This window comes from Pelodiscus sinensis, chromosome 1 (assembly GCF_052426305.1).
Source record: "Pelodiscus sinensis isolate ZL-2025 chromosome 1, ASM5242630v1, whole genome shotgun sequence".
In the NCBI taxonomy this organism is placed as follows: domain Eukaryota; kingdom Metazoa; phylum Chordata; order Testudines; family Trionychidae; genus Pelodiscus; species Pelodiscus sinensis.
The window spans coordinates 168,270,331-168,286,750 of NC_143052.1; the positions used below are offsets into that span (position 1 = coordinate 168,270,331).

General features: G+C 46.8%; 1 protein-coding gene across 1 annotated transcript in view; it reads left to right on the forward strand.

The window, feature by feature from the left end:
* Window positions 1-16,420, forward strand: part of GPHRB (golgi pH regulator B) — a 41,563-nt gene that overhangs the window by 21,363 nt on the left and 3,780 nt on the right. The window contains exons 8-11 of the mRNA XM_075909471.2: window positions 2,052-2,161; window positions 2,962-3,050; window positions 5,797-5,889; window positions 6,265-6,360. Coding sequence (XP_075765586.1) covers window positions 2,052-2,161; window positions 2,962-3,050; window positions 5,797-5,889; window positions 6,265-6,360 — 388 coding nt within the window. The remainder of the gene's footprint in view (window positions 1-2,051; window positions 2,162-2,961; window positions 3,051-5,796; window positions 5,890-6,264; window positions 6,361-16,420) is intronic.

Below are 16,420 nucleotides of genomic sequence, written 5' to 3' on the forward strand. Positions count from 1 at the left end.
TTTTTGGAGAACTTCTCCTCTGTGCTGTGCTAGGTGTCATAAGGCTCCATATTTTGAGTTGGGAGGGTGGGCTGCTTTAGCTTAATAATTATCAAGCCCTTAAAAAGGGCATGATGCCAAATGTGGCAGTACTGGCTGCGGATACAAAAAAGGGGACCAGTAAACACAGTGGAATCATAGATTGCATCGGCAGTGCTAAGAATAGGTTTCAACTTAAGTCTGGATAAGTGGTTCTCACATTTCAGTGTAGCAAAATGTTGAAGTAATGAGGGTGGGTGACAGCAGTGATTATAGGGATTATGTTGTAGTCCAAATAGGAGCATGAAGCACAGTATACAGCAGCTGATTTTGTATTTGATCCAGTTCTTGAAGTCTTGTATAGATGGGCTAGACTAGAGCAGGGCTACTCAACTTTGGAAGCCCCAGGTGCCACAATGATACTCACAGCACATGCTGAGGGCCTCAACTTAAGTATATTTGCATGTATATGCAACTAAATATGCAAGTATATGCAAATAGCTTCTTTCACATAAAGCACCTCCTTCCTGGGGCTAGAAAAGCCGACATCCTGTTCCCATCTGTTCCAGCCAGCCCATCCACATGTGTTTTTCAGTGCTCACTCCACCTGGGAGATGCCTTGCCGTTGTGGAGTGTGTTCCCAGTAGAGGCCATGTTCAAGGAACCACTTGTTGAGCCCCACATAAACACAAACCGGATCACAGGCTGCAAACAAATGGGCAGTGGGTCGCATGTTGAGTAGCCCTGGTCTACAGCATTAAACAGTCTAGTCCTATAATGGCTTTATATGATTCTGCTTTATGAAAGCTTGTCTCACAGCCCAGTAATGATATTCAGTCCAGTCCTTATAGCTCTGGGGAGAAGACAGTTATATAGTGACTGAGGTTCCATGGAAAAGAGGCATTTGATCGGTTGTGGGGTCACGGAAAGTCACATGATCTGGAAGAAGACATGGAAAGCTGACAAGTCACATGATTGAGACACCATTTGAATCTTTATTTTTAATTGGTGTGAAATCCATTCTGTGTTGTTGAAATATGAATAGCTTGGCAGCTTATTTAATTAGGTTTGGATTTCGTTCCTGAGCTGAGTGAGATGTCTGTTTTGGAGCAGGATTGGTGGTTGGGTGGATGATTGGGACGTCTCTCTGCCCTGAGTAAGTTTTACAAATGGCTGCAGCAGAATGCATCTTATTCTGCGAGTCAGAGGTGACAGTAAGTTGGAACACCCCCATGCACTGCTCTGGCAAGAAAGAGCCATCTGGGTGGGGCACTCGCTGCAGGAGGAGGCATGGCATGCTCCCAGCTGAGCTCCAGTGGCTTTCTACTAAACTGCAGGCAGTCAGACAGCTTAAAGGGGCTGTCTGGAAACCTATTCTTCCACTGGTCTGGGCCTGCTCAAGCCCCAACTCCCAAGAACACCATTTAGGGAGTGCAGGGGAGGCTGAAGCCCACTCCCACCAAGAGTCATACAGGAATGTTGCTTGCTGTTCCTCTTCCCATCTGGGAGCAAGAGGAAAGCACACAGCATGCCTGCATTCCTCTCACTCCTGGCTGGGGAGTGAAGGGGGCAGAGGAGTGAATGACCCATGCTGTGAGATTCCCTCTCGCTCCCCAAGAGTGAAAGAGGACAACAAGCAGCATCCTGGTATGAATCTTCAGCCCCCCTAAATAACACCCTTGCCCCTCTACACTCTCCCAATCCACATATAATCCATCCTGCTGCCCTGAGCCGCTCCTCACACATGCCAACCCTGACTCCTGCACCCCACACCCAGTTTCTTGACCTGAGCCCTACCCCCAAGCTCCTGCCCTGACTCCTGCATCTCCCAACCCTTGACCTGAGGCTCCCACACTCCATTCCACCTTTAATATTTCTTACAGGTGCTGTTGTATCGCAACCTCCCCCCCCCCCCATCTCATGTTCTGAGCATCCCCCCCCCCACTGGGGTGTGTGCACGCAATACAACAGTACCTGTAAGAAATTTCAATTGCTTTCACCTCTGCTGAGAACTGAATCTTTTCTCTTTTCAGGATGGCAATGGCCCACAGGATCATGTTTCAAAGAGGGGAAGTGCACAACAAACCCACTGGCTTCTGGGGAATGATAAAAAGTGTTACATCATCGGCCCCTGGCAGTGAAAGTATCCTTTCTCATGTCCATGTGGCTCCAGGCTATTTCCTGCTGAGAAGAAATGGTATTTAATTAGGAAAAAGGATGGGGAGGCCAGTTGTTAAGCATGAATATATCACATAGCTCATCACTAAGCAAAGGAACATTTTCTGCCCCAAAGTGCTCACAGTAGAGTACAACAAAAATATTGAACATCTGCTCAGGTAAGGGTTGGTGTAGAGAGAGGGTTGATGAGAACAGGGTAGAAAGAAATCCTCTTGAGTTTTGGGTGGATTTGGCAAACAGTGGGAATTACAGAAACCTATTGCTAACCTATCTGTGCTGAGCTTTCAGATTCAAATCTCCCAAACTGCTTCAGGGGGGCAGGGAATGTTGCTTAGAGCCATATGGGTAAGGTCCTGGGCCATCAGAAAGGTGTATAAGGGTATTGGATGGTGTGGAAGTATATTCAAATGAATTGGTAACCAGTCTGTAACTCTCAGCAGAAGTCCTGTAGATGATGATGGAGGGCCAGTTGCACAAGGAAGATTTAGTGGAGATTAAAGAATGGAGATGTTATAAAACAAAGCAGTTTTTGAGAGACTTGGTAGTGTGTGTTCATTTGATTGTTATACAGAGAACAGTTATCTTTCCCTGCTGAACGGAGTATGCTACCCAGTGTGGTTATAATGGAGTGCTTTGAAATGTATCACAGGAGGGGGTTTGGTTCAATTTAAACTGAAGTTGTGTCTGTGTAGGGAGCCCCAGAATGGAGGAACCTCAGGATGTTTGTTTTGCAGGATTCTACCCTTGACTCTTTTGGTTTCCCAGATCTATCCCTTATCCAGCAAGAAGTGGATGCATTGGAAGAGTTGAGTCGGCAGCTTTTCCTGGAAACTGCTGACCTGCATGCAACCAAGGTACAGCTCAAAGCGCCAGTACAGATGTCTGATGGACAGATTGATAGTCTGGGAGAGGATGAATCAGAGTAGGCCAAACATAAAAACGACCATACTGGGTCAGACCAAACGTCCATCTAGCCCAGTATTATGTCTTCCCACAGTGGCCAATGCCCAGACACCCCAAAGGGAGTGAGCAGAACAGGAAGTCATCAAGTTATCTCTCTTCTGTTATCCATTTCTAGCCCCTGACAAACAGAGGCTAGGGACACCATTCCTACCCATGCTGGCTAATAAATACCGATGGACCTACCTCCATGAATTTATCTAGTTCTTTTTTGAACCCTGCTAAAGTCCTGGTCTTCACAACCTCCTCTGGCAAGGAGTTCTGCAGGTTGACTTTACGCTGTGTGAAGAAAAACTTCCTTTTGTTTGTTTTAAACCTGCTACCTATTAATGTCATTTGGTGACCCCTCGTTCTTATGTTATGGGAACAAGTAAATAACTTTTCCTTATTTACTTTCTCCATATATGTCATGATTTTAGAGACCTCTATCATGTCTCCCCCTTAATCTTCTCTTTTCTAAGCTGAGAAGTCCCAGTCCTTTTAATGTTTCTTTATATGGTACCTGTTCCAAACCCCTAATCTTTTTTGTTGCCCTTTTCTGAACCTTTTAAAATGCTAATATATCTTTTTTTGAGATGAGGCAACCACATCTGTACACAATATTCAAGATGTGGGTGTACCATGGTTTTATATAGAGACAATATCTTATTGTCTATCCCTTTTTTAATGATTCCTAGCATTCTGTTTGCTTTTTTTGACCTCTGCTGCACATTGAGTGGAAGTTTTCAGAGAAGTAATTTTAAAGCCATTCAGCTGTTGTCAACAAAAACAGCAGCTGGTTTCTCAGATTTAACACAATACAGGCAATCCCCGGGTTACGTACAAGATAGGGACTGTAGGTTTGTTCTTAAGTTGAATCTGTATGTAAGTCGGAACTGGCATCCAGATTCAGCCGCTGAATCTGGACACCAGTTCTGACTTACATACAGCTTCAACTTAAGAACCCCAGGCTCCCCAAGCCAGCTGCTGCTGAAACTGATCAGCAGCTGATTCCAGGAAGCCCGGGGCAGAGCAACTCTGCCTCGGGCTTCCTGTAGTCAGCCGCTGGTCAGTTTCAGCAGCGGCTAACTTGGGGACGCCTGGGGCAGAGCAGCTCGGGTGCTGCTGGGTTGGTCCAGTAGCGTGGCCGCTCCTCGGCGCTTTTGGACCAACCCAGCAGCACCCCAGCTGCTCTGCCCCAGGCGTCCTGATTCAGCCACTGCTGAAACTGATCAGCAGCGGCTGAATCAGGACTCCTGGAGCAGAGTAGCTGGGGTGCTGCCGGGTTGGTCCAGTAGCGCCAAGGAGCAGTGCTGTGGGACCAACCGGCAGCGCCCCACCTGCTCTACCACAGGCCCCGGGCTTTCCTCCACATCTCCCTGGTCTGCTGAGGGGGGCACTGGCTGCGTCCCCTCCAGCAGACCAGAGAGACGCGGAGCAAAGTGGCGGAGGACCCGGGCCGGACCCGCTGCGCTTCCAGATCAGCTGGAAGCGCCGGGGGTCCGGCCCCGGGTCCTGCGCCGCTTTGCTCCCCATCTCCCTGGTCTGCAGACCAGAGAGACGCTGAGCAAAGCGGCGCAGGACCCAGGGCCGGACCCACGGCGCTTCCAGCTGATCTGGAAGCGGCTGCGGGTCCGGACCCAGGTCCTGCGCCGCTTTGCTCCCCATCTCCCTGGTCTGCTGGCTCCCGCAGCAGACCAGGGAGACTGGGAGCAGCTTTTCTCGCCCCGGAGGAGGCGGTCGGCGGGACCAGGCGTCCTGCCGCTCCAGTCCTCTGGGGCGAGAAAATCCCCGTTCGTATCTGCGGATCCGACATAAGTCGGATCCGCGTAACTCGGGGACTGCCTGTATTGGGAGAGTTTGTTTCTTAGATATTTAAGGTCAGATAGCAAACACTTTTCCCCAGTTCAGATGTGCAGTGGTACATGTACCTTGTCTCGGGCCAGAAATCCCTAACTGTTTTGGGAGAGGAGAGTGAGTAACCTAAGGGCCTCTGCTCAGTTCCCTTGTTAATAAGGCCCTAAGCTAGTCTTTTCTTCTGTGGATTGGCCTCACAATGTACTGAGGTGATGAGTTCTTATGTTCTATAAAAGTTCATATATTTTAATACACATCAATGCTAAAATGTAAGGATGTGGCATTCGGATGTAAGAGTGTAACTGTTCAAATGGATTAGTTTCCATTATGCTGGCTCCCGGCCCTGCTCCTGGGGAGCTGGCTGGCACCCCACGCTGCAGGCTATGCAGTATAAACTTTATATTGCAGAGCCTGTAGCATGTGTAACCACAAGGATTTTTAATGGTTATGTGGTTACCTTTTTAACCATTTTTTTAACATCTCTAATGTGGCATGGCTTTATAGAGACAAGGTATTTTCTTTTCAGATCTTTATTAGCTATGACACCATGGCACTTAATTAGTCACTGCTTCAATTTCCCCATTATAATAAGAGGAGCTACTGTTACAGTCTCACACATGGGACTTGAGGTAAATTCATAAATGTAAAGTGTTTGTAAATACTTGAGTGGCAAGAGCTGTAGAAGGACATAGTCATTGCTGTTTTTACTGGTAATTGCTAAAACGTATACATTTGAATTTTATTTAAACCTGAAAATATTAAATGTGTGGATTGTTTTTGGGTTTTTTTTCAATTCCTTTTCAGGAGAGAATAGAATACTCCAAAACTTTCCAGGGGAAATACTTTAATTTCCTGGGTTACTTTTTCTCCATCTATTGTGTCTGGAAAATCTTCATGGTAAGTAAATATTGTATATTGTTGTCTATAAACATTTTGCTTGGAGGCTTCCACCTTGTTTAGATTGTGTTTGACACACATGGATAGGGAGACTTTATACACAGATTCTTGCCTGCTCCTGAAGAGTATTCTTCCAGATTGCTTTCAAATGTCCTGCTCCTGGAAATTAAGTCTTTGAACGAAATTGACATCTCTTTGGGATAACTCTGTTTTTTACTGCATTGTGTGCTTTCATATAATTTGTAAACTGTCAATTAACTCTATGGGACTGTTCTATGATGAAATACAGAACAAAGGCCATGTATGTGTGTCATAGATACAGTTGTGCTGTGTATCACATTCCTTAGTGCTGATGCACTGCTCTCTCTCCTGTAGGCAACCATTAATATCGTATTTGATCGAGTTGGGAAGACTGATCCAGTCACAAGAGGAATTGAGATCACTGTAAATTATCTGGGAATCCAGTTTGATGTGAGAACCATTTAAAACCCCACTTCCATCAGTAATTTCTATTTTTATCTATTACTAACTGAACTGATATTGTGGGAGCAGCTGGTGGGATTATCAGTGCTGTGAGAAGGTTCTTAGATTTCTCCATCAGTTTCTAATGTGGGAAATACAGTGTGGACAAAATAGAGTGAACAATATCACTGATTTAGATGAGAGAGTACACTTGAAGTTTGTGGATGACATCAAGCTGGGAGGGGTTGTAAGTGGGAGGATAGGGTTAAAATTCAGAATTATCTGGAGAAACTGGAGAGAAAGTTGGAAATAATTTGAATGAAATTCAGTAAGAACAAATGCAAAGTACTCTAGGAAGGAACAAATACAAAATGGGAAATGACTGCCTATGAAGTAGTATTGCAGAAAGGAATCTGGGAGTCCTAGTGAATCACAAGCTAATATGAGTCAGCCGTGTAACACTTGCAAAAAAGTGAACACCATTCTGGGATGTATTTGCAGAAGTGTAAGCAAAACATGGAAAGAAATTCTTCCATTACATTCCATGCTGATAAGGCCACAGCTGGGCTATTGTGTTCAATTCTGAGTGCCACATTACAGGAATATGTGGACAAATTGGCAAAAGTACAGAGAAGAGCAACAAAGATGATTAAAGGTCTAGAAACTTGATGTGTGAGGGAAGATTGAAAAAAAATTGTTGTTTAGTCTGGAAAAGAGAAAACCGAGAGGGGACATGTTAACTCTTTTCAAGTATTTAAAGGTTATAACAAGGAAGATGGAGAAACATTTGTTCTTTACCTCTGAGGATAGAACAAGAAGCAATAGGCTTAATTTGCAGCAAGGGTGGTTTAAGTTGTTCATCTCAGGGTAGTTAAGCACTGGAGTAAATTGCTAAGGGAGATTTTGGAATCTCCATCATTGGAGATTTTTAGGAGTAGGTTAGACAACACCTGTTAGTCTAGATAATATTTAGTCTTGTCATGGGTGTAGAAGAGGACTGGATTAGATATCCTCTCAAGGTCCCTTCCAGTCCTGTGATTCTATGATTAACGTTGTTAGCACATTAGCAAATATAATGGACACTCCATTCGCTGTAAAGTTATGACTTGTCTGTGCAAGTATCTTTTATGATATCCCAAGTCTACACCTATCCCCTTTCTAGAGATGGATATAATGCAGCATTATCCTCTGGGTATCACCTCAAGAAAGCGCATCATTTTAACCATGTTTCTAGTTTAAGTTAATGCTGGAGGAAATCTACTGTCCACAGAACAGAGCTAGCACATGCTAGTAGCGCTCTCTGCTGCATTCCCTGTCCTAGAGGAAGGAGAGGGTCTTTTGAGCTTTAATGTCACAGCTTCATAAGGTGTGAGCATTCCATTTGCCCCATCTTAATGGAGTTATTACCATATGTGGGTTTATAACACTGAAGCAGAAATTCATGGTTTGAGCAGAGAACTGGAAGTCAGGAGAGTTGGATTTTTGTTTGTGACTTTGCCATTGACTTGTGTCCTTGGAGAAATTGCTTAACCCTTATAAGCCTCAGTTTTCCCATCCGTAAATTTATAATACCACCTGTTTTATGGAATGTAGAGACCTCATTAACTGTTTACAGAGCACTTCAATGGAAGGCACTGTAGAAGTTACTGTCCTTGACATGTCAAAATGTGAAGGGGCACAGTGAGCAATGTGTGTGTTTGAATTTACAGCTCATGTGAATAGTTGTCTGAGGACTTAAATTAGCATTTGCTAATAAGGATGGACAAATATACTCAGCTGTGAATGAGAGAAATAGTCTCTGAGCTGCGGAATTTACTGTCCATGTTAGTGTATTCATTGGATAGACAATATTTACAACGAGCATTCTGTATGAATAGTAATGTGTGTACTTGCAGTTTCTATACTAGTTTTTTTTCTTGTAAATTCTCTTGTGCCATAAAAATAATTACACATGCAAAACTACACTAAAAGGTCATGTTTTAGGGTGCGAAAGCACACAAAAGTTAGGAAATGCCAGCATTAAGGTTGTCTCTGCTGACTTAATTCAGCTTCCTTGTGCATGTGCATTCTGGTACAGTCTGTAATTATATGATCATATTCTATTTTCTCCTCTCTTTTTTTCCCTTTCCTGGTACACTCTCTCCCCATTCCTCCCTCAGGCTTGCTGGACCAGCTTGGGGAGGAGAAAAGAGGAATAATTAAGAGCCCAATAGAGACAGGCTCCCTGATCTCAGTTTAGGAGCCTGAACTGCAAGGCAATTTAAATCACCAAGTGGAAAGTCTCTATTTTAATAATTAATTTTAATCAACTTTTCCATTTGTGCTTCAGCTATTTTCTAAAGGAAGGTAATTCTCATTGGGTGATGTAATCATTAAATGTAGATTTACAACTAAATATATCCCTATATATAACACTAGTTTTGATGTACCTTTTTGCTACCTAGGAAGGTTACAATACTACATATATAGTTATTTAAGCAATTACATAGCTTAATATTTTTAGATTCTTATTAATTCTATATTTTAGTATGCTAAAATGGTGAACGATATATTACTTGTTTACTATATATTTAACTTTTTGCTCAATCATTTGTATCAAGCTGTATTAGGATGGCAACTGGAATTTATTTAAATACACAAAACAGCATATGATATGTATATTAACAAAACAATCTTAAATATTTTGTATATATAAATGTCTCTTACCAAAATACTTCCCATTTACAACAAATAAATTTTAGAAGGCTAGGCCTTAATGCAGTGTGTATTAAATTCAGATTTTATTTGAATCAGGTTTATTTTAAAAAGAAAAACTTATTAGACTTTAAACAATTAAAAAAAATCTGTTTTAAATAAAAATAATGGATTTTCATCTACCCACCCGGCACAACCTCAGCAGCTCAAGAGCTTCAGTTGCAGGCAAAGTCCTGCTGAACTATGGCTGGAGCATTTTCAATAAGAATTTACTAGGCAGGGAACATAATGGCATTCTAGCAAGTTTCCACCAATCTTTGTAACCTGCAGTTTTCCACATGTTTATGTAACTTGGACACATTTGGGCGGATTTTCACAAGGATGTCAAAAGGCACGTTCTGGACCACAACGGTCACTCCTTCCTAAATTACTTCTGCGTATTGGGGCTCTACTGCTTTTCAAATAAAGGTCCCAAGAATTTTTAATTTTTTTTAAAACAATGTATTTTCCCCCATCCTTTTTCTTGGTTGAATTGTTTGGACTGAAAGTTTTTGGATTTTTGAGGTAGACACCTTCCATGGAAACTTTAGCCCAAATAATTACAATTTGACAAAGTTATAACAAATTTCTTATAATGAAATATGTTGGTCAACTTTAATAAATGGGGCTACCATCCCCTCCTAAAATAATAATTCCCTCTGTTTGCTGCAGTCTTATACCATCTACCCAGAAGAGGGCAGTGGTTCACCTCTTTATTGTGAGCAAATGGAAACGCTGGCAGTTAACTTTCTATACCATATAATATGTGTTCTTCTGTATTTACTTGATAAATATTCATATCTGAACACCCAGTTCTTCTTTGAATGCTTGTTCATGTCGATTCCAATTTAGGTGTATGTGCACCGTGTGCACAAATGTCGGAAACTTTTCCCTTAGCAGTTCCTATAAGGTCACTTTTGGAGACCCCTAGAGTGGCGTGACTATATCGGCACATATATAACACTGCCAACCCTATGCTCCCTTAGTTCCTTCTTACCATCCGTGGCGATGTTGGAACTGTAGTTGACTTTTGCTTAGCAAATGCCTAGTCCCTAGTAGTAGCTCTCGTTTTCCTAGTCTTCAGCTTGGTTTTATGATAAGGATCTTCAAGCAAATAAAAGAACAGTGAGCAAGTTCCTAAGTGTTAGCCCCCTGAGGTGCCGGGGCATGCCTAACACCCTAGGCTTTAAAGCATGCGCAGATTGTAAGTGCCATATGCCCAACAGCAATCCACAGGATGTGTGCCTTTGCTGTTTGGGTGAAGAACACCATACTGAGAAGTGCAGAATCTGCAGAAGTTTCAAGCCCTGCACCAGAAAGGACAGGAAGCATTTGCTCCAACAGCTCCTGATGGAAGCAGTGCTAAAACCCCCTCAGACTGAAAAATCAGTCCTGGGAGCCAGCTTGGTGTGCAACATCCCAGCCTTCATGAGAGACGTGGCACAGAAGCCGGGCATGGCTGAAGATTCTTGGTGCCGGGGATCCCCAGCACCAAAAACAACAGTGCCAAGTCATAAATCCACCTTGCCAGCACTACAGGGCAGGAGAGAGGACAGAGGCAGGTCCCCCCACAGGCTCCGGCAAAGACAGGACCATGTCTAGAGGACATCCCTGGTGCAGGAGGTCCAGGACTTGCCATTGGCTCTGACTCCAGGGTTGTCGAGTCCAGCACATGGCCACCCACTGAGGGTATGTCTACACTACAAAATTAATTTGAACTAATGGACGTTAGTTCGAATTAACTTTGATAGGCACTACACAAGCGCTCCGCTAGTTCGAACTTAATTCGAACTAACGGAGCGCTTAGTTCGCACTAGGAAAACCTCATTCTACGAGGATTAAGCCTAGTTCGAACTAGCTAGTTCGAATTAAGGGGTGTGTAGCCCCTTAATTCGAACTAGTGGGAGGCTAGCCCTCCCCAGCTTTCCCTGGTGGCCACTCTGGCCAACACCAGGGGGAAACTATTGCCCCTCTCCCGGCCCCGGACCCTTTAAAGGGGCACGGGCTGGCTACGGTGCCCGTGCCAGGTGCAAGCCTGCCAGCACCCAGCCAGCAGACCCTGCACCTGGCACGGCTCGAACCACCCACCCGATGCCCCCCAGCCCTCCCCCTCTTCCTGGGACCAGGCTGGCGGTTCCCGGGAGCTTGCCCGGGACCGCAAGAGGCGGGCACCCACCTGGTCTAGTGCGGACATCGTGGACCTTGTCCACGACCTCCGCACTAGGCACAGGAAAGTGGCCGTCTAGGGCAGGAGAGCTGCCAGCCTGGCCACGCAGGAGCAGGTGTGCATGAAAATCAAGGTGGTCCACTGAGACCCCCGATCCTGAGCCCTGAGCTTACAATGGCCGTACTGGGTCAGACCAAAGGTCCAGCTAGTCCAGTAGCCTGTCTGCCGACAGCGGCCAACCCTAGGGACCCTGGAGGGGATGGACCGAAGACAGTGACCAAGCCATTTGTCTCGTGCCATCCCTCTCCAGCCTTCCACATACTTTTGGCAGGGACACCACTCCTACCCCTGGCTAAGACCACTCCATGGACCCAACCTCCATGACTTTATCTCACTTCTCTTTAAACTCTGTTCTAGTTGTAGCCTTCACAGCCTCCTGCAGCAAGGAGTTCCACAGGTTGACTCTTTGCTTTGTGAAGAACAACTTTCTGTTACTAGTTTGAAGCCTGCTACCCATTCCTTTCCTTTGGTGTCCTCTAGTCCTTCTATTATGGGAACTAATGAAGAACTTTTCTGTATGCACCCTCTCCACACCACTCATGCTTTTATAGACCTCTATCATATCCCCCCTCCGTCTCCTCTTTTCTAAGCTGAAAAGTCCCAGTCTCTTTAGCCTCTCTTCATATGGGACCTGTTCCAAACCCCTCATCATTGTAGTTGCCCTCCCCTCTCCCACCCTCTCTCTTCCCCTCTCCCACCTCCTTTTCCCAGTCCCCCCCAGTTTTGTTCAATAAAGAGAGATTCTGTTTTTGAACACAAGTGTCCTTTATTTTGTACATCAGGAAGGGGGGCTAGGGAGGGGTAAGTGGAAGGAGGTGAGGGAGGAATGGGGAACGAGCCCCTGATGGGGAGGACTGGGCTGGCTCTGCGGGCTTCTGGGGGTGGAAGCTCTCCTGCAGCCCCCTAATTGCCCCCTCTCCCCAGATGGCAGCCTGCGGCAAGTGCAGCTGGTCTGATGGCCGAGTGCTGTGATGTGCCCAGTGTGGGTACTCCAGGCAATCCAAGCCAGGACTGCTTTGCAAGCGGGGCACCCCTGAGAACTGTCTGTCCGGGGTGGGGGTCGAGTCCCTTTAAGCACCGCCCTCGGCTAGCCTGAGAAAGCATCACCACGCTCTAAGTCCTCATCTGATGCCCTGCCGGCACTGCTTCCGGCCATCTTTAACCCCGGCTAAGGGTCCACTTAATGTGGACATGCTAGTTCGAATTAGCAAAACGCTAATTCGAACTAGTTTTTTAGTCTGGATGCGTTAGTTTGAATTAGCTTAGTTCGAATTAACTAATTCGAACTAAGTTAGTTCAAATTAGTGCTGTAGTGTAGACATACCCTGAGAGACATGAGCCCGGTGCAGGTCTTAAACTCCTCTTCAGTGCCGGACACTTTCGAAGTGGCCAGAGACCTGATATAAATCTCAAGAGGCCAAGGTGTCCACGGTGTGAGACAAAACTCCTAGTACTTCAGGGACTGCACCATTCAAGGGGAAAGCCTGCTATGCTCCATCAACCAGAGTCCACTGAGAGGTCCTGGGAGGGCTTTTCTTCCTCCGAGGGTCCTCCATTGCTGGCGCAATGTTCCCTGCCGCCGGCACGACGAGAGAGTCTGGTACTGAATACTAGACTGTCATTCGGCGCAGAGCTCGGTCTCCAGGTTAAGGTCACAATCTAGGAGCTTGAGATGCTGCTCCCCTTCCAAGCTTCCTCCGAATCAGTCGGGATCCCAGACACGGTCCTGTAACTCGGCATCGGCACCACCACGGTCGTCCCAGTTGGGATTGGAGTCGGATGAAGTGTCGTGCAGGTCTTGGCGCAGCTGCTCTTGGTGCAGTGCAAGGGACCAGCCAGTACAATGGCAACAGCATTGGCCGCCACCAGCGCAATGGTTCTTCTGGACCCCCGGGCATACCATCAGTACCAGGGCGCTCCTTGCTTATTGGTGTTCATGAGTTGCAGATCCCATTCCCCTCAGGACACCATCTGTGGAGTCCTGCCCACCTCGAGGGGACAGCCCACCTCCTGAGGCTAGAGAACAGCCACCAGGGAAAGGACATTGAGTGGATCCCGAAGACAGAGCCCAGGCACCGGTGGAAGACAGTGCCCTGGCCCAGCTCTATTCATCGTCCTCCCCAGATGAAGCAGTGGCAGGCATCTCCATGTCAGGATCCCCGCCTGTGGGCCACAGAGCATATCAAGAGTTACTGCTGAGGGTAGCACAGAACATGAACCTCCTGTTGGAGGAGATACAGGAACTCGAGGATCCAGTGTTAGACATCCTCTCGCATGAGGGGCCATCCAGGGTGGCTCTGCCAATCATAAAGACAATACAGCTGAATTACATGATCCTGTAACAGACCCCATCCTCTATTCCTCCGGCTGCTAAGGGTGTTGAGAGGAGGTACTTTATCCCACTCAAAGGTTATGAGTTGTCATACTCCCACCCTCACTTCTTATCGATAGGGGTTTCAGCAGTCAACAAGAGGGACAGACAGGCGCAGCAGGCCTTGGCCCCCAAGTCAAAGGAGGCCAAAAGAACCGACCTGTTCGGAAGGAAGGGGAGCTACAGCTGACGATCACTAATCAACAAGCGATCCTTAGCAGGTATAGCTTCAAGTCATGGGACGCCCTAGCAAAGTTTAGAGAGAGGCTGTCCCACAACGATAGGCAGGAGTTCAGTGCCTTGTTAGAGGAGAGCTGCGCAGTGGTTAGAACCTCTCAAGGCAGCCCTAAACACTGCGGACTCAGTGGCATGAACCCTCTCAACGGGAGCAGCCATGTGCCTGTCTGCATAGCTCCAGACATCAGGCCTCCGCCCCTCCCCTCTCCGGGGTCCAGTCTACATTGCAGGACCTACCATTTGAGGATAGTAGCCTGTTCTCAGACTGACAATAAACTACACTCCCTCAAGGACTCCAGGTTAACCATGAAGTCTCTGGGGTTTTATTCAGGTTGCTTCTTCATCTCAAAAGCAAAGGGCAGCCTAAGGCCTATCCTAGATCTAAGGAACTCAACCGATATATCTGAAAAATGAAGTTCAGGATGGTCACCCTAGCCATTATAATTCCCTGTCTGGATCCGGGAGACTGGTTCACTGCCCTTGACATGAAGGAGGCATATTTCAGTCCTTCTTTGTCACGGGCATTACCTCAAGTTCACATTAGTGGGGGAACACTACCAATTTTGCGGTACTATCTTTTGGCCTTTCCTCAGCACCACGAGTGTTCACCAAACGTATGGCAGTTGTAGCAGCCTTCCTTCAAAAGGAAGCCTCCCTTCTTTTACCTAAACAACTGGCTGATAAAGGCCTGCTCCAGACCTCAACTCATGACTTACATAGACCTCACCCTAGAGCTCTTTGAAGCACTGGATATCCTCAACAAGGAGAAGTCAGTGTCGACCCCTGTGCAGAGGATAGAGTTTATAGGGGCAACCTTGGACATGTTGCAAGGGAAGGCTCTGCTGCCGGAGTCCATGGCCCAGAGCCTTAGGGACCTTATGGACTCCCTCATGTGGTATCTTATCACGACTGCAAGGATGTGTCTCAGGCTTATAGGCCGCACGACGTCATGTTATTAAATGGTGAGATTGTGGCGTAGTGGCGGTGCTGACTGCTCTGTATCCCGGTGTCCCCCTACGATGTGATGTGTGATACCCATTGACTCTCCCAGATGTTGTGATGTAGTGTCAGTACCTTGCTGGTTGCTGTGCTTGGGTTGTGGGCTGTGAGTGACCCCGACTGGACTCTGCCTGTGAGCACTGCCCAGCAGGTGGGCTGCCCAAGTCATGTGGACAGAGACCCAACCGGTCAGATGAGTTGGGGCAGCAAGGGAACTAGGGAAGTGAGTGTTCGGAGGAAGAGTTAGTCTGGGCTGGAAACATGATGGAGATAGCCTAGGGAGTAGGCTTGGAGACTAGGGGCTCAGGCATCCCGTCTTAAGGGGTCTGGGGCATCCTAGCCCCCCTCCTATTGCCACATCACGTCTATGCTGTGCTGTATTCTGGAAAATCAGTAAACCCCTTTCTATTCTTCTGGCTGGTGGAAACTGTTCTGGCTGCTACAGGGGTGCAGGATCGGGGGAACCCCGACTGCGCCATCACAGAGATACACTCATTTACGCCTATGGCCCCTTCAAGAGTGGCTTGCTTCGATCTACGTGTCTGTATATCACAACCTGGACATGGTCGTATCCATTCCCCAGAAAGTGTTGGAGTCCCTCAGGTGGTGGGAGGGCATACAATTTGCTCCTCTAAACCCCACTTTGACTCGAGTGACAGATGCATTAGACATGGGGTGGGAAGCCTACCTGGGCATCCTAAGGACGCAAGGACTATGGTCCCCCATGGATACGAGTCTTCACATTAATGTGAAGGAACTGAGTGGTCGGATTGGCATGCTGGGTGTTCTGAATCCAGATGCAGGGCCAGTGCATATCGATGTGTACGGACAATACAACTGCGATGTTTTATATAAACAAACAAGGGGGGGGGGGGGGGGGGGGCGAGGTCATCTTGCCTGTGCAAAGAGGCACAGAGGCTATGGCGCTATTGTATCAAACACAGTATCCATCTCGAAGCCCGGTACCTCTCAAGTCTACAGAACATGTTGGCAGATGCCCTCAGCAGGACCTTTATGATCCACGAGTGGTTGGTCAGGAAAGACGTGATCAGATCAATCTTCTGAAGGTGGTGGACTCCCCGTTTAGACCTGTTTGCCACCCCAGAAAACAAGAAATGCCTAGCCTTTTGTTCATTCCAGAATCACTATCAGGGTTCCACAGAAGATGTGTTTGCGCTCCACTAGGGGAGGCACCTTTCCTGTATGCTTTTCCCCCAGTCTCCCTGATAGATTGGGAAGCTCAAAGCGATGGGGCCCGTCTAAACATGTTGGCACTTGCATGGCCATGTCAGCATTGGTTTTCCACCTTGCTCATCCTGTCGGTGGAAATCCCAATAACCCTTCCCCTGTACCCTGACCTGATGCAGCATCGGGGGTCCCTCAGGCACCCAGATCTGTGCTCCCTCCATCTAACTGTGGAAGCTGGATAGTTCAATCCATTGGAGCTTCAGTGCTCAGCCCAGGTACAGGAGGTCTTATTGGGCAGCAGAAAGCTCTCTACC